The sequence below is a fragment of the Varanus komodoensis genome, unplaced genomic scaffold (assembly GCF_004798865.1).
Source record: "Varanus komodoensis strain SLA01 unplaced genomic scaffold, ASM479886v1 scaffold3, whole genome shotgun sequence".
NCBI classification, from domain to species: domain Eukaryota; kingdom Metazoa; phylum Chordata; class Lepidosauria; order Squamata; family Varanidae; genus Varanus; species Varanus komodoensis.
Genome location: NW_025335761.1, coordinates 64,388,536 through 64,408,405, shown reverse-complemented (window position 1 = coordinate 64,408,405; position 19,870 = coordinate 64,388,536). Strand labels below are relative to the sequence as shown.

The 19,870-nt window shown below is 56.4% G+C and overlaps 2 protein-coding genes across 2 annotated transcripts in view; one reads left to right on the top strand and one right to left on the bottom strand.

The window, feature by feature from the left end:
* Positions 1-585: 585 nt before the first annotated feature.
* Positions 586-19,870, bottom strand: part of GPR137C (G protein-coupled receptor 137C) — a 19,566-nt gene continuing 281 nt past the window's right edge. The window contains exons 2-8 of the mRNA XM_044436270.1: positions 19,537-19,870; positions 10,180-10,223; positions 8,988-9,216; positions 6,314-6,463; positions 5,130-5,255; positions 3,251-3,360; positions 586-796 (exon numbers count right to left, since the gene is read on the bottom strand). Coding sequence (XP_044292205.1) covers positions 625-796; positions 3,251-3,360; positions 5,130-5,255; positions 6,314-6,463; positions 8,988-9,216; positions 10,180-10,223; positions 19,537-19,870 — 1,165 coding nt within the window. The 3' untranslated portion in view covers positions 586-624. The remainder of the gene's footprint in view (positions 797-3,250; positions 3,361-5,129; positions 5,256-6,313; positions 6,464-8,987; positions 9,217-10,179; positions 10,224-19,536) is intronic.
* TXNDC16 (thioredoxin domain containing 16) overlaps positions 19,582-19,870 on the top strand; it is a 43,243-nt gene continuing 42,954 nt past the window's right edge. The window contains exon 1 of the mRNA XM_044437093.1: positions 19,582-19,659. The gene's annotated coding sequence lies outside the window, so the exon portion shown is untranslated. The remainder of the gene's footprint in view (positions 19,660-19,870) is intronic.

The following is a 19,870-nucleotide window of genomic DNA, read 5'->3' as shown; positions in this document are numbered from 1 at the left end:
TTTGTTACGATCCTCCATTTAAAAAGCAGAAACTCTGGAACGAGGGAACGTGGGCAGCCTCCTGGATGGACTGCAACACCCATCAGCCCCAGCCAGATAACCTGCAGGGCCACACGTTCCCCATCCCAGCTCCAAGGAAAGGGAAAGGCCCTCCCACATCCCCCTCAAACCGTTTCTGCCATTAAATAGGTAGGGATCCTCCAGTCATCCCAGGAAGACCACGGCGTTCCCAGCTATGGATGTACAACTCAAAGTGTTATCCGGAACAGTTGTCTCATGCTGTTGGGAGAAAAACGACAGGGAGAAAAATAACCGATCCTTGGAAATGCTCCTTTAAAAGTGCAAATGCCCATCCGTCCAGCCGTCGAGGCCTCTCGCTGACACGCCGGCACCTTCCTCGGCCACTGGCCAGCCTCCTCCGGACGCTCGCCCACCGGCCAGGAGAAGACCGTCCGGACGGTGCCTGGCCCTCCTCAGCCTCGGCCCGCGCGGCTTCCAGCGCGGCAACGGCCGGGCTCCGCGGAGCCTCTCCCGCCGGCCCCGGCCCGGTGGGGGCCGCTGCGGCCGCCGGAGGCCTGTCCGCCCTCCCGCGCCGTGGAGTCGTCCGCGGGAGCGCCGCCGCGGTCAGTTCTGTGCCGACAGGTGTCCGTTGGGCTGGCTTCGCGACTCCAGGCTCCCGTGAGAGAAGAGCAGCGGGGGGACATCTCTCGGCGGCACGGCCAGGGCGGGGGCGGCGCTGCAGCTCTCGCTGCCCGTCAGAGAGCCGTACCACCCGGCGTTCGGCGGAGTAGACAAGCTGTGAAGGGAGAGCGGGGGTTCGTGGAGGCCGCGCGATGCCCGCAGGGGCTGCCAAAGGGCGCTGCTCGCCCAGGGAAAGCGGACAGCTAACTGGCACGCCTGCCTGGGCTCACACCTGCCTTCAGGTGTGGGATGCTCGCGCTGGACTGGTGTGGTGGAGCACTTCTGGTGCGGAGCGGCATTTGCTTGCATCCTGCCAAGGCACTGCAGGGTGCAAGCAAGCAACTGCAGGATGCTACCTGTGGACAACTCCATGAAAGGCAGTCTGGTGCAGTGGTTAGAGCGCTGCACTGGGGCTCAGGAGAACCAGATCCCAGTCCTCACTCAGCCATGAAACCCACTGGGTGACCATGGGCCAGTCACTGCCTCTCAGCCTGCCCTACCTCACAGGGCTGTTGTGAGGATAAAATGGAGAGGAGAACCTTGTAAGGCTTCCAAGAAGGGAAAAAGGGGTTATCAAGGGAATGTCACAATCAGGATTCCATTTCTACTGCCAGGTAAAGTGGTGAGCCCGCTGTCACATTTTCTGACTCAGAGGGCAAACCGTTTGACCGGCTTCCAGTATTTCTGTGCAGCTTGGCTGGGGGTTGGGGGTGCCCTATGCTGCTTTTCTGGAGGGGAAAAATGCCCCCCCCCCCAAGTGCACTCTGACTACAGTATTTACTGTGCAGTATCTACCACTAGGTTTTGCATGGTGCTCAGACCAGTTCTAGTCCCCACTAGAAAACTCACTGGGATTCCTTGGGCCGGTCCCTGACTTTGTGAGGCCTACCACACAGGATTGTTGTTGTGAGGATAGAGAGGAGCAGAGGAGGACTGAGAGAGTCCCCTCAGGATCCTTGCAAGAGGATGAAAGGTGAGATACGCAAGGCATTCCACAGTCAAAAGAACGCACAGCCGGCAGGCAAAACCGCGTGCATTTTGTCCAGGGGTGTGAATGTCAGGGAAGGCGCCCGACGCATCCTAATGATCCGCTAGTCTAAGCAGAACGAGTGCAACAGCCCGGCTACATAAGACAGAACACCGAGGAGAAGCCCCGTTCCCCAGTGCGGCTGCTGCGATGCCCCCGGGAGGCTCCGAAATCGGCCGCTGCTCCTGGGCAACTGCAGGCCACTCTGGGCCAGCCAGGCCTCCACGCCGGTTGCCAGATGGATCGTCTCCCAAACAGCTGGGGAAGGCCGCGTGCTCCCAATTCTTCCTCAACACGCAATTTGCCTTGGGGGCGATTCCCAAATGCATCTCCCCCACCGCCCAACCCGAAGAAGCATGCATTTCTACGGGGGAGCAATTCCCCCCAAATGTAGAAAAGCACACGTATCTCCCCAACACCATGGTAACCCTCTTCCGGCACAATGGAGTCTTTTGCTCTTGGCTTACAAGCACCCTGCTGGGAGCGCAGCAGCCCAAGGATCCCTGTTCAGACATCGTGCCAACCAACCACGGGTGGGGAGTTGCTTGCTTGCTCAGCCACTCCCGCTGGCGGGGGGAGAAGGGGCTATCCTACTCCCACGGGCAAATGCCCCCAAGCGATGGGAACCACGCGGACACCCTGTGGATCGGGGACGAGTCGGGCAGCATCGCGAGCCGAGCCCCAGTTGGGATTCGAGACCAGGTTTGGGCAGGACTATGGGCTTGAGGCCCAGTCCGCGGGCTTCCCATAAGCGCCTGGCCTGGGTGGCCAAATGGGGAAACTGGATGCCGCAACCGGCGGGCTGATCCAGTGAAGCCCTTTTCTGCAGGCCAAGCAGAGAAAATCACAGGGATGCCAGTGGGAGGGGGGCGGGAAGGTCCAAAGCGGGGCTTGGTGCACCGCAGTCGTCACGGAGTCTCTGGGCCGAGAATTCACTCCCAGGGGAAGAAAGCACGGCTGGCCGCAACGGCCGCCCCAGGCACGCTGAGGACGGGGGCCTGTCTTTGAGGGGGATCGTCCGGATTCTGGAGAGAAGCCGAAGTGCATCAAGCGTTCCGAAGCAACATGGAAACACACAGGTCACACGGATGGGTACTCCATGAGCAGAGCCAGCTGCAGCCAAGGGTCAGACTAGATGCCCCGGGAGGCCCCTTCTGACTCGCCATGTTTCTATGCCTGCAATGCTTCTGACCCCAGTGCGACCCCAGCTCAGGCGTGGGCAGCAAACAGCAAACAGAGCTGCTGCTCCCAGTCCTGGAGGACTGGCCACGGCTGGACAAGAGTTTAAGAGCAAAGTATTCAGCTCTGGCTCTGCAGTGAAGACTCGGGGCAGTGTTCGACCTGGAGGAACTGCCAGCGGAGGGGCTGCAGCTTCATTCAGGGCTGGTGGGCAGAGCCAGTCCCGGGCTGAGGATATTTACACTCCGGGAGTACGTCCTTTGCACGGAGCAGGTACGGTGGCCGGAAGCTGAGACTCTGAGAAAAGGCGATGCGGGACCCGCAGCCAGCCAGCCCGGCCGGCCCCTGGACGATGCCCCCTACCTTCCTCCGCTGAGCCGCGGGAGGTCGTCGTCGCTGTCGTACCGCCGGGGGTTGTCGAAGAAGTAGGCCCGGGAGCTGTAACTGTGGCTGTTGATCATCCCCGCGGGCGCCTGTCAAGGCGACAGAGGAGTCGTTCAGCGCACAGAGCGGCGAGTTCAGGGGGAGTCAGGCCTGGGAGGAGCCTTTACGGGGGAGATGCGGCGCTCCTGGCAGGATTCGGCCAGGCTGAGTGCGCATGGGCAACAACGCACAGGCCTAAGAGGCCCAGATCACGCACCAGACCAGACCAGCTAAAGGGGAGCCCGCAAGTCTTCCGCTGGGCCCTCTTCTCCTCTGCAGTGGCTCCAGCGCATGGCTTCAAGGCAGACCGTGGCTCCCCCCTCCCGGTCTTCCTCCTCCTCCTCCTCCTCCCCCGCTTCCCTCTCCATTTTCCACCCACTGTGGTTTTCTGTAATGCCTGAAACAGCAAACAAGGAATCTACCGTCCCCTACCCAGTCCAGGAAGGAAACCTCTTCAAATTACGGCTTGGCTTCTGTTGGAGGGGCACTTTTTCTCCACTGGGTTGCCAATGTGAATGGCACGGGGGGGGGGGGGGGTTCCGCATCACCACGGGCTGCAGGCAGTGAAGAATTTGCACCGGGGAGTCTCTCAATGGCACTCATCTCCTCCGTGCAATTCCAGCACTAGCATGGGCCAAGGAGACAGGCACCCATTCCGAAGAATTTCACGAGTATTTGTAAGCCGCCCCGAGGCTCATGCGATGGGGCGGCATAGAAGTTGTTAAAATATAAATATATTTAGACCCTCTCTGCTTGGGACGGACGCAAATCAGCCCCCTCGTCTGGTACCGTGTCTGCGGTCACTAGCAGGGGCAGACTAGATCAGCTTTCTCGCCCGCCTTGGCGAGTGGGGAGCCGGCCTCTGGTGAGCCGGAAGAGCCTGAGGCTGCCCCAGATGCTGAAGCGGCGGAGGGTGAGGGAGAAAAGGAGTGTGCTTTGCTTTAGCCCTGTGCGCGCCGGTTTTGAGCACTGGGTGGAAGCAACCTCTCTGCCTCCAGCCAGAGACCATGGAATTCTGGCCACCGGGGCAGGTTGGGGGCAGATGCAGAAAAACAAGGGAAAACCAGATTCTGCCAGGTGCAGAGAGCTTCTGTGGGGAGAAATGTTCCCTGCGCCAGAGCAGGGCCGTCTGAACAGCCTGATGGGCCCCGCGCAAAGCGGTGTACTGGGGCCCCTACGACAAGCACAACTACTGCTAATTTTGGAAGTTTTCCAATTTTCCAAGGGTTAACACACACAGATGAGTATGGGGCCCACGGGCAGGTGCCCATCGGGCCCACGCGTCGAGACGGCCCAGCGCCAGAGGTTTGCCTATTTCACAAGGCAGTATCTCAGTTTACATGAAGGGGTAACATCTCCCTTTCTCGCTCCCTCCCGGAACTCTGCATGCAGCCCTCAGCCGCTCTTTCCTTAAACCCACGTCATCTTCCCACTGTGTATTAAGATACCAATGCAGAGGTAAATCAATTCCACAGTGCCAGGAGGAGGGCGGAGTCCAGGGATGGCTGCAAAGCTCGTCTCCAAATGTTTTGGACTTCAACTCCCAGTATTCCCGAGCATTTGGGAGTTGTGGTCCCAACCATCCAGAGTTCTCGTTTCTACCCACCATGAGAGGATGAGGCAGTGCCTTGTTCAGTTTTCACAGGGGACAAAACGTATTCAGACATGCAACAGACATGGCATAACACGATAATTTTTAAGGCTAAGCCTTCCTCTAAAGACAGTCTCTTGCATTTTAATTCTCTGTGAATTTTTCTTCCCCAGCCATTTGGCTTGTTCTTAAACAGAAAAGCAGCCACTGATGCAAATCAACCCATACCAAGTTTTGCGTCAGCCTCTGTGCCCGGAAGAAGAGCAGCATAAACGTGGTTGGAACGAACTCCCAGAGAAACAGCACCACGCCGAAGACCACGAACTCTTCGCTGCCGACTTCCTCCCCTCGGACCTGCAGGGAGAAGGTGAGCGTTCTGGTCCAGGGATCAAGCGAGTGGGAAAGAAGGTGAAAAGATGGACTGCTCTGGTCGGGGGCGCCCTTGAAGACTGCTTAAAGCTCCACCTGGAAAGGCAGCTGGCCTTCCACCTTGGGAGCCCCCTTTCTTTCAGAAGGTGGCGTCTACCTTGCCTTTCTAGTGTGTGCCGCAGGCCGCTGATGCCTCGAGCTAACACCAACGGTACGTTAAGACCAAGAAGAGAGGCAGGATGACTCTGCATGCAGGAAATCTATGGAATGCGCTCCCCAGAGAGGTCCGCCTGGCGCCGCCGTTATTTGTTTTTCGGCGCCAGGCAAAGACCTTTTTATTTAAATGTCATTTTAATTGTTAATATTATTTGCTTATTTTATCAGACCAGGCCCCCCTGGAGGACTGATCCAGCCCACTTGGCTTCTCCGGGTCACAACCCTTTCCCTGGCCGTGTCTCTTTTAGTCTACCCTCCAAACACAGCCCCTCCTCGCTGGACGGCTTCCCAGCTTTGGTGCAGCTTTGCCCCCTTCTTAAAGGTGGGAATTCCTTTCCTAAGGCTTAAGGAAATCCTGAAGCTGAAACAGGGGGTTGTTTTGGCCCTACCTGTTGGAATGCAGGAGCCAAAGCTTTTTTCCTTTCAGTGTCAGGTGAAACTCTTTTTTTACTTTCCCACTAGTTTAATTGTCTTAATTGTGGTTTTTATACTTATTATTGGATGCTGTACTACTTTTATCTCTTTCTCTTATTTTATTGGTGTTGCTGTAAACCTTCGCAAGACATCAGTGATGGAACGATATATAAAAGTTTTAAATAAGGGCTGCTTTCCATGGTATATGGCCATCACAGCCCTCTTCTCCACCCAGGAAAAGGTAGGTCACGCCAGAACAGCTACCAGGGCAGGTAGGACCCCCAAGGCCTCTCCTCACCTCCCCCCACACCAATTTCTTCCCTTGTGAGGGATGGCCAGGGCTGCCGACCAGCCGCAGCCCCTTCCGCATCTGCAGGGAAACCGAAAATCCCATTTCCAGAGGCCCACGTTACCTGATCCGAAAGGTTATCCCAGCCGTAGTTGAACGGGCTGGGCACACGGTCCGGAGAGATCGCCACCGCCACCAAGTTGTAGAAGGCCCTTGAAGAGTACAAGAGGATGACGACGGAGCCCACGAGGAGAGCCTGGCAGACGGACGTGCCCTGGTTTGAGAGAGAAAGGGGACACGTGGGCATCAGCGATGCTGCAGGATGGCAGGCAGGCCTTTCCCCCCACGTGGCTGTTTTATGCCGGGGAAATGGTGCCCGGGAGAGCTGACCCAGAACAGCCACCCAGAACCCACACATGGCAACCAGCGGATGTTTAGGCATGGGGGCCAGCCAAGATCACCACACACAAAGGACTGGAGGTGATGGAGCAGCACCCACCTTGACCCGAAGGCTCCGGGTTGGGGAGATCATGGAATCATAGAATAGCAGAGCTGGAAGGGGCCATGAAGGCCATCTAGTCCAACCCCTGAGGTTGCAGGACACCAAGTCACACCACCCCACTCAGAGGGCTGCCCAGTTTCTCCTTGAATGTCTCCAGTGTGAGAGAGCCCCCCACCTCTCAAGGCAGCCGGTCCCACTGCCATGTTGCTCAGACAGTGGGAAAGCTCTTCTTGATGTCCAGCCTGAACCTGGGTTGTCGCAGCTTGAACTGATTACTGCATGTCCTGCACTCTGGCATCAGCGAGAAGAGATCTCGACCTTTCCCTTTGGGGCAGCCTTTGAGGTCCTTCTAGAGGGAGATCATGTCCCCCTCAGTCTTCTCTTCTCAAAGCGGAACATGCCCAGTTCTCCCAGTCTCTCCTCACAGGGCAGCGTTTCTAACCCCTGGATCACTTTTCTTGCCCTCTGCTGGATCCTTTCTAATTTTTCTGCATGTTCCTGAAATCCTGGTGCCCAGATCTGGACATGGTCTTCCAGGTGAGGCCTGACGAGTGAGGAGTAGAGAACTGCTACTTCTCTTGATTTGGAAGTAATGCTTCTGCTAATGCACCCCAAAGCAGCCTTTGCCCTTTTGGCAGCTGCATCGCGTTGCTGGCTCATGTTTAGCCCATTGTCCACAGTTACTCCGAGACCTTTCTCTTGCCAGTCCCTAGTGGCGAGAGCAGACAGCGCCAGCCCCTGAAACCAGCCAAGGCAGCCCTGGTTCAGCAGCGGGGCGGGCACCGCACCCATCACGCCCTCCCACGCCTCGCCCGTCTTTCCCTGGATGCGTCTCCACAGGTCTTCCTCCTGCAGCAGCCCCGGTCCCATCTGTGCAGGGCCAGGACTCCGCACCTGGCCTTTCCCACCTAGGGCTCTCCAGCGGTATGGCACTACAACCCCCATCATCCCCAGCCAGCACAGCCCACGGCACTGACTCTCAGCCGAACCCGCCTCGGGGGGTTATGAGGAAAACGTGGGGAGAAAACAAAGCAGAACTTGTAGGCCGGCTTGAGTTCCTTGCAGGAGGGAGGGAGGCAGATGTAACCATCAGTCACAAGCCACAATAAAAACCGGGGCTCGCACACCTGGACTACGGTCCTGATCCTGCCAAGGTGAGTGACCACTTTCGGGAGCCCTGTAAGGGCCAAAGCGGATGCTCTGCCTTGGCATTTAAAGCCTTCGCACACGGCAGGCCTTTTTCTGCCCTAAGCCCCACGGGACCCCCAAGCAAGCTCGCTTCTGAGTAATCCCACACAGGAGGGTGCTGTTCACGCCCTGTGCCCGCATCACGCAGGGCAGCTGCCTTTGAAAGGGCTCACTGCCCAAGGGGGCCGCTTTCCATCCAGGTGCCCAGGATGCTGCGCCGGGACAAGCCCCCGAGATCCCTTCCGGGGCAGCCCCCTGCCTGCTCCGCTTTTGCAGCCGAGGCGGCGTCCAGCGCAAGCACAGCTGGGCTTGGAACACGCCACCCGAAGCTGCTGCTACCTGCTTGGCATCCCAGCCAGGCCTGGAACCTCCTGAGGGGCAGAAAGTGTCACAGGCTCAGGGAGGCCGAGCTGCCCAGTCCACAGCAAACCAGTTTTGACGCCAGCCACGTGGTGCCGACTCCAGGAGCTTGCAGACCTGGGCTTATTCGATGCAGCTCAGCCATAAAAACACACGAAACACCTCCAAAGATGCACATTTCTCCCATTGGCCGAAGTGTGAAAATGCTCATTTTTCAGGGGTGTTTGCAATTTGGGTTTGTGCCCTTTCAGGAGTATAAATTTGCACTGGATTCAACACCTGGAGGCACAATTTATTTCCTTAGATGGGAGAGGCCTGCCGTTGCCTCTTCGGGGTTCCAAAGTCTGAGCGTGGGGATGAATCGCTCACCCATCCAGTGCCTTTGCTTACAGAGGCATCAGCTGATCTGTCAGTCCTCTCACAGATGAGCATTTGTTTGTTTCCATCCCAGAAACCATAATGTTTCTGTAGATTCTCTAGTGGGACAGAGAAGACTTATCTCCTGAAATCTCCCCTCCTACTCTGTTTCTGCATTTTAACTTGGGGACTGGTCCAAGCGCCTTTCAGGGATGGAACAGAGCCGGCATTCAGAGCACAAAATAAAAAGCAACTCAGGGACTACCCATGCACTTCCAAGCTTTTGGAACCCAGACGTGGGGGTCCCCGCTTTTAAATACAGAAAGCCACCGATTTTTTCATTTTGTGCTCAAACCACCCCGCACAGGGTTCTGCTCTCTCGCTCTCTTACCTTTGACTCAAGGTAAACATTTGCTGAAGACATTTTCGACAGTTTGCACATGCAAAACGCGAGCAAGACGGCACCGAAAATGAACAGACTGTCATTGATCAGGGCCCGGGCGAGGAGCGTCCACCTCAGCTGATCTTCCGGCACATCATCCCGGGCTAACAAGGTGCACGTCAGGTTCACGCAGACGAAGAGAAGGCTGGTGAATATGGAGCCCGCGTACAAGAGCGCCCTGGAAAGAGAGGAACAACGCGGACGTGAGCAGGGCCTTCCGGAGGCGCACGCTGGGCTTCGCTGCAGGACGCATCTTGCTCCTGTTCCTGGTTAATTTAACACAAGCTGCATTCCCTCACCTTTCCCGAAGTGAAGTATACAAGAAGGGTTTTGGCCACAGGGCAGCAGAAAACAGACAGGGGACACAGTGAGATGACACGGAAAGCAAGCAGAAATAGAGGCTCTCTGTGTACATACTGGGGGGCTCAGGGACCCTGGGATTTGCAGTCCAAAGGCTCTGGAGGGTGCCAGCTGGGGGGCGGTGGCTGTACGTGGCCTTAAAACATCAGCTGTGCTTAAGACAGAGGAAAATGTTGCACGCTTCCACACGCGGTCGCTTTCAGCTAAGCGGCACCCGCTCTGGCTTGCCTCTCGCTCCAGTTCGAAAGGCTGGAACGGGTTTGTCCCGAAAGTCACGTCCTCGGCAACAAAAGAGATTGTCCAGTTTCTTTTCAACGACTTCTTGTGCAAGGAAGCCTGAACTGCTGTGAATACAGAACTAGCAGGTGGTGTGCAAAGGTGATGCAGGTACATGGAGACGTGGGACCTTTGGGTGCCTGGAAGGAGAGACGGGGACCTCCTGGAAAGCCTTGAGTGCGGGAAGCCATATTTTAAACATTTAGCTGCAACCACAGGAAAGTGTTTGGAGAAGGGCTGTATGAGTGTGCCTACAGGCATGTGTGGAAGGAGTACATGTACAAGCACACAGATTTGCACAGGTGTGTGTGTGTGAGTGAGTGGTCCCACCCAGCTTTCTCAGAGATGGAATCTGGCTCCTGGGCTGAGCAAGGTTTGCCAGTCCACCTCTGGGAGCTTTGCTTGTGGACAGGCCGCACCTATTCCTGAGGACAGATCTTTGTCCTCCGTGAAAGCTTGCACCAATGAGTCGGCCACAAGGTACAGCCCCAGACAAGAGACCTACCTGTACTTGTTGAATTCAGCTGCGCACTTGACCTTGAAGATAACCTGTTGGGGGAAGAGAGAAGAGCGTTGAGGTGACGGCGCTTCCCGCTGCCTCATTCCATCCTGTCCGTCGCTCTCAGGAGACAAGCTATATCACCACCAGTTCGATGCCAAGCACACATGTGAATAGACAGGCCTTGCCCCGGGAAGCCCAAAGCACAGACTGAAGCCAGGCCTCCCTTCGCCAGCCGTCCCCAGCCTGGTGCCCCCCAAAGTTTTCAACTTCCACTCCCTCTCAGCCAGCATGGACAAGGGTCAAGAATCCTGGGAGAAGTATCTGGAGAGCACCAGGCTGGCAAAAATTGTCCAAATCCCACAATCTGTCAGAGAAACCACGGGATGTTCCAAAGCAGAGAAATGTGGATTGGGTAACCTCCCTGGTAGAGTGTAAAAATCTTGACTTCTGAAAAGTTTCTGACAAAGTGCCCCATGATATCCTGATGAGCAAACGAGCTAGAAGTGGGCCAGATGGAACCACGGTCAGCTGGATCCACAGTCGGCCACAGAATCGGACTCAAAGGCACCTTCTCCAACTGGGGAGAGGGAACAAGTATCGGAGGGTTTAGTCCTGGGCAAGGTGCTCGTCAACATTTTTTTAATGACCTGGATGAGGAAGTGCAGGAACAATTATCAGATTTGCAGATAACACAAAACAGGGTGGGATAGCTAATACCCCGGAAGATAGAAATAATATCCAAGATGATCTTGATAGGTCAGAGAGCAGGGCCGAAAAAACAAGCTGGAGTTGCAAGAGGCGAATTGCTTCTGCCTTCTTCCGACCCAGCTGGCCACAGCCTGGCAGAAGATGCGATTTTTGCAAGCCTGTGAGCTTTCGGGAGGGGCAGCTGGTGACCAGCAAATGGGGATCGGGCCTGTTTGCATGATCTCTGAAAACAAAAGCAACAGGAAAAGCGGCGGCCGGGGGGTGCGGGAAGTTGCAGGAACCCAGAGCCCATCTGCAGATCATGTCACCTGCGGGGCAACCCCGAACACAGGTGAGGGAGAGGGGGGCTAGCAAGACAGGCTGGCTGGCTCGCCATGGGTTGCCCACACAGCACACGCCCTGTGGCACATTGCCAGGATGGTGCACATGAGCCGAAAATGCGCCAAAGCGGCTTGGAGAACTATGAGGAACACTGAGGAGAGGTTCTCTCTCTCTCTCTGTTATGGTCCAGGGAAAGGTTTTCCTCGTATCCTGAAATGGCAGCAGAAATCCTCTTGCGTACCCGAGAACACACTGTACACACCCCCTCCCCATGAAAAGCAGAATTTGTCTGAAGCGATATTCCAGGAGGCCAGAACGATAAGAGCAAGCTTTATTCCCTGCCCGCCCTTTGGCCAGGAGGACCACCCAAGAATGCCAAATTCACAGCCTCGCCAGCTGTCCCTCGTGGCTGAGCCCCGGCGCGGTGCGCGCCCAAGGGGAGATCCGCACCACCTGCCAGAGACGACTCTGCACATGCTCCAAGAAGCTGGCCGGGCTAAACGGGAGCTGGGATCCCCCTGTCCGGACGGCGCCAGGTGCAGCGACGTCGGTCACTGCCGTGCCAAGAGAAGCCCCGCAGACGCTGGTTGGGCCTGTGGGGGCCGCCTCTTGGCACGGCCCTCGCAAAGGGGCTTGCGCTTCTCCAGCAGGTGGGCAACTTTGTCGCTTCGGGGCCTCTTTGCACCTCCGGCTCTTTTTGGCCCGGAAAGCACGACTTCTCTTGCCTCATTTGGAGCCAGTCACGAAGACCTGCTTGCTGACCTGGCCACTCACAGACCGGCTTTCCCTTCTTCTGGAACAGAAACACCAGGTGCGTGTTTTCCCTTCTCCATGCGAGTCCTGGCCGGGGGCCCAGCGGTCCTTTCTGGAGTCCCCCTTCAGCCATGGTGCTACCTGGCTGCCTTCAGGCTGACCCGACACAGCCTTGCAGAACTGTTGTTACGAAGATAAAGAACTCTGTACATGCCCTTGCATTCACTGGAGGAAACGAAGGGGATCAGAGGAAGCAGAACACCCAGAGTCTCTGCTAGGAAAGAGGCCGGGGCGGCGGGGAGAGGGAGAGAAAGTGGAATTGTGCCGTGTTTGCTCGGCAGAACCCCGTGCAAAACACACAACTACACATTTCTCAACAACGTCGTTCCGCTTGGGTTAACAACACTCCGACAAGGACCCTCCAGCAGCCTTGGTGGCCACTTGAATCATTCCCTGGACATTTTTGTTCTGGAGTCGCTTCTCCCCATCCGTGAAAACAGGAGACATCTTCAAAAAGTTGTGGCTTGGTGCTCAGATCCGTGACTGTGCACTTTGTGTGTGTGATGCAACTTGGACGGCGGAGCTGTTGGCAAGCAGTATTTGCCACTCCGGGGCACTTTGCTCATTTCAGCTGCATGCATGCCTAGGATTGCTTTGGAGGGCGGGCGGGGGACGTGGAGGTCCCACCCCACACCTTGGGCCAGAGCCTTCCTACATTTAGAAACGGCAAGAGTTACCTGCGGCATGCAATTGGCTTTTTTTTTTAACTTTTGTCAGAATCCTTGTAATTCAAGATGTGTATTGTTACTTGTGCCCGTGTGCGCCCCATCAGTTCACGGAAGGTCACTGTGGGAGTTTCTCCGTGGAGCTTTTGACAGCTGACTCCAGCTACCGGATGCCCGCGCCTTCTCATTCGAGACTCTATTGTGCCCCGGTGCATCCCCGTGCGGGGCCGTCCACGGTTTCTTCACATGATATCACGACCTCCAGCTTTACTTCTGCACCCAAGGAACACGCTGGATTAAGTTTATCTTAAAGCACAGGAAATGCAGGTTTTTTGAAGAAACGCGTTTCCCCGTTCTGTAATTACACTGTTCTGCTAAAGATCAGGGAGCCAAAGACCATGCAAGGAAATCCTCCATAGTATTCAGCCCTCGATTTTGCAACAGAACGGAAAGCAGACGTGCAGATGAAATTCCTTGGGTGGAAAAGCCCACCGTGCCGGTTAAATCAAAAGATCCTACCACCTCCAAGACATTTTTTTCTTTCAGAGTTATAATGCTAAAGCATAGGTGGATTCAGTTCATTGAAGACATGCTAAATCAATCCATGCTATTGTATCAGCTTTAGTCAATTCGACGGGGGCCCAGGTGAGTTCTGAGTTTAGGGATGAAACTTCAGTGAGACCAGCTGAGCCTGGGTGGAGGGCAGCTTTCTTTGGATGACTATAGCCAACCTGGGGCCTTCCAGATGTATTGGATTTCCTACTTGGGGATGATGGAAGTCGGAACCCTAACATGTACACACAGGGGTTAATCAACTGCCATGGAAGCCCACGAGAGGGCATGGGGGCAACAGCATCCCCCGCCCATGTTCCCCTGACCCTGGAGGTAGCACACCGCCATCAGGACTAGCACCTTTGACTGCCTTCTCCTTCATGAACGCAGCAATCCCCTTTTAGTGCCACCCGCATTAGTGGCCGGCATTTGAGGAAGTGAATTCCATCACTGGACACTGCTGTGCGGAGGGCATCCCTTTTCGGTCCTCTGCACACAACAAGCCGAGCCACGAGGACCGAACAGTCCGGCAGAAAGACTCGTTCATGGCTGAAGCACTGGAATTAACAAACTGGTGTACGGTATTTCACTCTGCAAAAAATCAGTTCTTAAGCCAATGCAGGCTTACAAACATGAATTGGTAGACTAAATGGTAATTGTGCTATGATTCCTACACAACTCTTCAGAACCAAGATCAGTCCCAAACAATCTGAACTAGTATGTAAAGAAGCTCAGACTTGCATGAAAATGTAGGCAATCACCTGTAATGGAACACCTCTCGTTTTAAATAGATAAAGCCATTGTTGAAATAATTTGTTTCATTCTTATTCCACCCAATAGCTGAGGCTGCCTGGGTGGTTATCAAAAGTTCACTGTGAGTCAGGACAGCACTTTGTCACCACTCGTGAGAGGCATCTATGACATTATATTGTATTCCATGCTCATGCGTATAAGCCAGAAACAGTGGTAGTAGCAGTGTGCCTTCAAGTCATCTCCAACTTATGGCAACCCTCCGAGGAAGCAACCCGCAAACAGCCCTGTCTTTGCCAGCTCTGCTCAGCTCTTGGAACCTCAACCTTCTTTCACACAGTTGATCCATCTCTGCCTTCGACTTTTCCTAGCATGACCATCTTCTCCAGGGAGTCTGGCCTTCTCAAGAAGTGCCGCAGGTATAACAGCCCCAATAGTGTCCCTTTTGCTTGCGGAGAAAGTTCTGGCTTGATTGGATCCGCTGGTTCGTCCTTCTGTGGGCCCAAACAAGCTCTCCTCCAGCGCCGTGTTTGGCATTGGCCCTTCATATTTGTTTAGAACGGATAGCCCAGGATGTTTAGCACCTGGCCTACCTGTCACCTGCCCTATTTGTGTGTTTTGGAAAGACAAAAACTGATGCTTCTGATTCATGTAATTTTCACCTGTTTGCTTATTCCAGTTCATTCACTGCACTGCATCTCCCCCCCACAACTTCACAGAGGACCCCCTCTAAGTGCTGGTATTACGAGGGAGCGAGAAAGGTGTACATCACTCTGCACACCTCCCTCAGGTTTGCATGAACCTCAGTAAAACTCTCCAACTGGGCACACGTTCACACAACCCTCCACCCGACATTCACAATCCTCCTTCTCTTACATACAGGGACCAGGCAGATATGCCTGCAACTTTCTGTAGTTCTCCGTGCAGGCACAACCCAGAAAAGTTTGTGCCAGAATGAATTTCTTTGCCTTCAAGATGCTGCAAGATTCTCTGTTAAATGTGGAATGTATCTATGCCTCCTAGGAGACCCCCGTGGGTCATAAAATGCTCCGTCTTTCCCGCAATTGGTAGGTCCAGCCTCCTCCAACCCCTGGGACCCTCGTCTCCAGAACTGCAAATCCCATGCAGTGTCCATCCAGCCCTGCTTTCTGTCCACAGCAGGCAACCAGCTGCCTGCAGAAACTCAGAAGCGGGACAGGGCATGGTAGCCCATGTTCCCCAGCAACTGACATGGTGTCTCTGAGGGGTTATAATCTGAGAGCACCAGGCTGGGGAAGACTGTCCTTCCACGAGGAGTAAAAAGCCCTCCGCCCTTGGGCAGATCAACTCCAAGCAGTTCTCTCCCACTTTGGTTTATGGGCTGCATGCAAGCTCCCTGCGCGTTCTCGTCCGCCAAAGGAAGGTGACTCTGCAGAAACGGCCCTGCACAAATGGTTAAAATCAGGAACAAAAGTTCGAGGAAGAAACCCTTGTCCAAGGTCGTCATCCAGTTCTGCTCTCTGTGGGACTGGCTTGTTTTCCCCCCATCTTCCTCAAAAGTAAAGCCTGGCCTACCATAAACGTTTTTATGACTTCAGCAATAAAATCGGGACACCCAAGTCTGCAGCTTGCAGAAGCCGTCCACCTTGGTGGTTTGCTGAAGGAATTTTGTTTACATGAATATATTTCATACTTCATGGGATATGCAATTCTGGAGACGAGGGTCCCAGGGGTTGGAGGAGGCTCGACCTAACCAATTGCGGGAAAGATGGAGCATTTTATGACCCATGGTGGTCTCCTAGGAGGCACAGATACATTCCACATTTAACAAAGAATCTTGCAGCATCTTGAAGACAAAGAAATTCATTCTGGCACAAACTTTTCTGGGTTGTGCCTGTATGGAGAACTACAGAAAGTTTCAGGCATATCTGCCTGGTCTCTGTATGTAAGAGGAGGAGGATAGTGAATGGCGAGGTCAGAAATGCAAAAGGGACAATCATATTATAAACTAGCTTCATGCACAGGGGATTTAAAGCAAATGGACACAGTTACAAACCGGGCAGGTATACTTTTCTCCCTAATCCCCCGTGCAACTGATAAAGTCCGCAAAACCACTGACGGAGCAAGCTGGCTCGTCTTGGGGTTCCCACGGGAGTCTTCGCTGCTGCGACCAGGAAGCAGGACTCCGCTGCACGCAGGCCAACACCTCAGCTGAGCTCTGCCTGCTGCATGCAGACCGTTCCAAGTCTCTGGCACCGAGAACGGTCCTGGAAGCTCATAAGGCGAGTTGGCCCCCACCTGGGGGCTCCTTTGCCTCGTTACTGAGTCTGCTGAGCCCACCCGGCTACCCTTGGGGTGATCTGCAGACCGGCCCAAGTGCCCGTGGCTTGTTGTGGGGTCAGAAAACCCACCCCAGCTTTGCAGGCCGTCACACTGGTGGGGGTGGGGAGGGGCGGCTTCCCCCGGCCCCCTTTGCCCGCCTCCTCCCTTGCGAGGAGGACGTGTGCCAGGCCAGTGGCAGCTCTGGCGCCTGCCCAATGGAGGCCTCTCCGAGCCCCACTCGGGACGGGGCATGCCCGGAAAGAGGGCCGTTCGCCCACCTCCACGGGGTGGGGCATCGGCGTCCCGTGGGTGACCGGCTGAAGCACTAGGGTGGCGCAGGGAGAGGCAGCGCCCACGGATGCCCCCCGGCCTCAGTCGCTGGTCCAGCACCACTGTCCCCAGCCATGTCCAGCCCAGGGTGGCTGCAGGGGTCGGGGTCATGCAAACCCACCCACTGCCTGCTCCCACTGGTCACAGTGCCCGGGTTTCTCCAGCAAAGAGGCCGGTCTTTCCACACCCCGTGGATTGAACTCAGCCAAGACCGCTTCTCTGCATCGCACCCTCTTGCGGCCGGGGCTGCCCCTCGCCCTCCGCAGGACACGTCCTTCGGCGTTGGAGCAAGGCGTGCGCTCGGCCCATGCACGGCCTGCTCAGAGCCAGCGTGGCAGGGCGATCGCGCGCTGGACCGGGAACTGGCAGGCCTGGTTCTAGTCTCCACCCAGCCAGAAAGCTCCCTGGCTGCCTCTGGGCCGGTCATCCTACCTCACAGGGCTGTTGTTGTGGGGATAAAGCTGAGCTATGCCAGTCGCCTTGGGTGAGGAAAAGGGCAGCTTGCCGGTGCAATGGAATAATGCTAATCGCAGCTGCTTTGCCGGGCTGGGGAGGGAAACCCATGGTGCTGGCGTCCACCTGGATCTCCCAAAACCAGGCAGGGAGACGCTGCAGGCCAGGGAAGTCTCTGGACCTCAGCAGAGTTAACACCAGGTTGTGGAAAGAACGCTTCACACGCAAGCAGCTGCTGAGCAAAGGAACTTCGGAGCCCAAGCAGAGCATGCAACGAAGGCGACCCCAGTGGAAGTGGGGGCACAGGGGTCAGGCACCCCCATTCTGCCATCTACCAGAACCAACGGTGTGGCCTAGCACTAGACAGCGCCCTCCGTAAGTCTGAACATACAGGGCCGGTTCTGGCCTGCCTGCTTCTGGACCCAATTCCAAGGCTGGTTTGGACCTGTAAAGCCTTACTCAGACACTGTGCCCAACTCTGTGGCAACCCCACAGGAGGCAAGGGGGGGGGGCTTTCTTGGTGGTGGCCCCATCTTTGGAACGATCTCCCCGCTGTGGCCTGCCTGGTGCCAAACTTGGTATCTTTCCAGCACCAGGTTAAGGCAGCAATTCACAAGGAGGCCTTGACAGACCTTCCTGGTTACCACGGGCCTGGGAGTGATTGATTCCTTCCCTTTGCAGGGCCGTATTTTTACTGCATCTTGTTCAGCTATTTTAAACTCATGTGAACCTTGTTTTGTTTTTTCATCTTATTGCTTTGTTTCGTGCACTGCTGTAACCCACCCGGGAGCTTCAGCTATGGGGCGGCAGAGAAATGAAACGAAATAAATTAATTATCCTAACGGCCTGGATTCCTCTCAAAGGTCGATTCCAGGTGCAAAAAAGGAGTCAACCAGAAGGTCACTGCCAGACCCAGATGGCTCCCCTTGCCCCGATCCTCTTCCAGAGCTCACATCTGGCTTGGCGGGATGATCCCTGCAGTTTGCCACAACGTCGTTTTTGTAACGGCATCACAAACAACGAGCCCTGATCAACCCCAGCAGGGCCTCCCAGGGAGCGCACAGGGATGTCCTGTCCATGATCCTTCTCCCTGCAGCTCCCCCAGCCGATGTGGGCCAATCCCTTGCACATCTGCACAGATGTTCAGCTCCACCATGCTCACGGGTCTACTCCCAAGCAAGTGCAACAGGATAAAGGTGGTCGCTTCTGCATCAAACTCTTCTGTCTAAACCCAGAGGGGGGGTTTTAAGCATCGCAAAATCCGTGCTTATTTTTAACAGTGAGAAGAGCAGCATCTCTTGCGCTTATCATGTGAACCGCTCGGGTCCCTGGGAGAATGAAATCATTGTTGACACGGCATCCTAAGTGACAAGACAGTTTTGCAGCGCAGACTCGGCAGACGACCCCGGACAACTGCGAGAAAGTACAATCTGAGAGCCGGAGAAACGCTTGCTGAAAGAGAGCATCCCGTGCTGCTCGCAGCAAGAGGGCCGAACAAGAATATAAGAGAGCGCGTATGTCTAAGGTTGCAAAACGTGCCTAGGAATAAGCCCCGATCAACACAGGACCACTTATGTCCAAGAAGACGGAGATGCTGTAAGAGATACAGAAGCCTTGTAGCTGCACCGGGACACACACACTGCTTTGTAGAGGAAGTAAAACAGAACTCTGTTTAATGCAGCTTTCCCCAGCCTGGTGCATTCCAGATGTGCTGCCTCCAAGTCCCATTATCCCCAGCCAGACCGGCCGAGGGGAGTGCTGTCGGGGAGCACGGGAGCCCCAGGCCAGGGAAAGCTGATGCAAGGAGCTGAAACCTCGTGATTCAGACGACCACAGCGGGGTGGAGGTGCGAAACCAGCCAGGGCAGCACGGAAAACGCCAGCCCTTCCCCGCTGACCCATCCGCCGGAGGAGATGACTAAGTGGCAGAACTATTCTGCGACCAGGGCGGCCGCCCCCGATGCCGAGCGGGGACCGCAGCGCCGGGGGGGGGCAGGCCCCCAAGCACCGGGTCCTTCCCTGCGGGCGCCCTGCCCCTTTCCCGGGGAACGGGGGGGGGGGGCGGCGGCCCGCAACAATGGGGAGGCAGGAGCAGCTCCGGGCGCTGACGTCAGGCTGGGGGCGCCCTCGTCCCGCCGAGCCCCCGGGCTGCCGCCGCGGCCGCTGGCGACCCCCGCGGGCGGCCCGGGAGCCCCTCGCTGGCTCGCAGCGGAGCCGGGGCGCGCGCCCTGCACGGGGGGGGGGGCCGGCGCGGGGGGGGCCCGGCCCGCGCCTGGCAGATGCGCCCAAATGTGGTAAACAACGGCGGAGAGCAGCGCCGCGAAGCGCGCAGGCGGGCGGGGGGGAGGGGAGGAGGGAGGCGTGCCCGGTTGTGTGCATGCGTGCACGCGTGTCTGACATCACTGGGGAGCGAGAATCGGCGCCCGGCGCCCAGGAGCCGAGCCGAGCCGAGCCGGCCCGCCACTTACCTCGGCGAAGTAGAGCGCGAGCAGGCAGACGGTGGCGAAGAGCAGGCAGACCGGCAGGCAGAAGAGCAGCCAGCGCGGGAAGGGCGGCAGCCGGAGCGGCCCGGCGCGCAGGGCGCTCTGCAGGTAGGCGCAGAAGAGGACGGTGCGCAGCGCTGCCCAGAGCAGGCAGAGGAAGAGGCACACGCTGCGGTAGCTCAGCCGCCGCTCGCGGTAGCAGAAGAGCAGCCAGAGCTGCAGGTACGCGAAGAGGAAGAGGCCGCCGTAGAGCAGCGCGTGCAGCAGGCTCAGCCCCAGCGGCAGCGCGGCGGGCAGCGGGGCGCGCGGATCGGGGCCC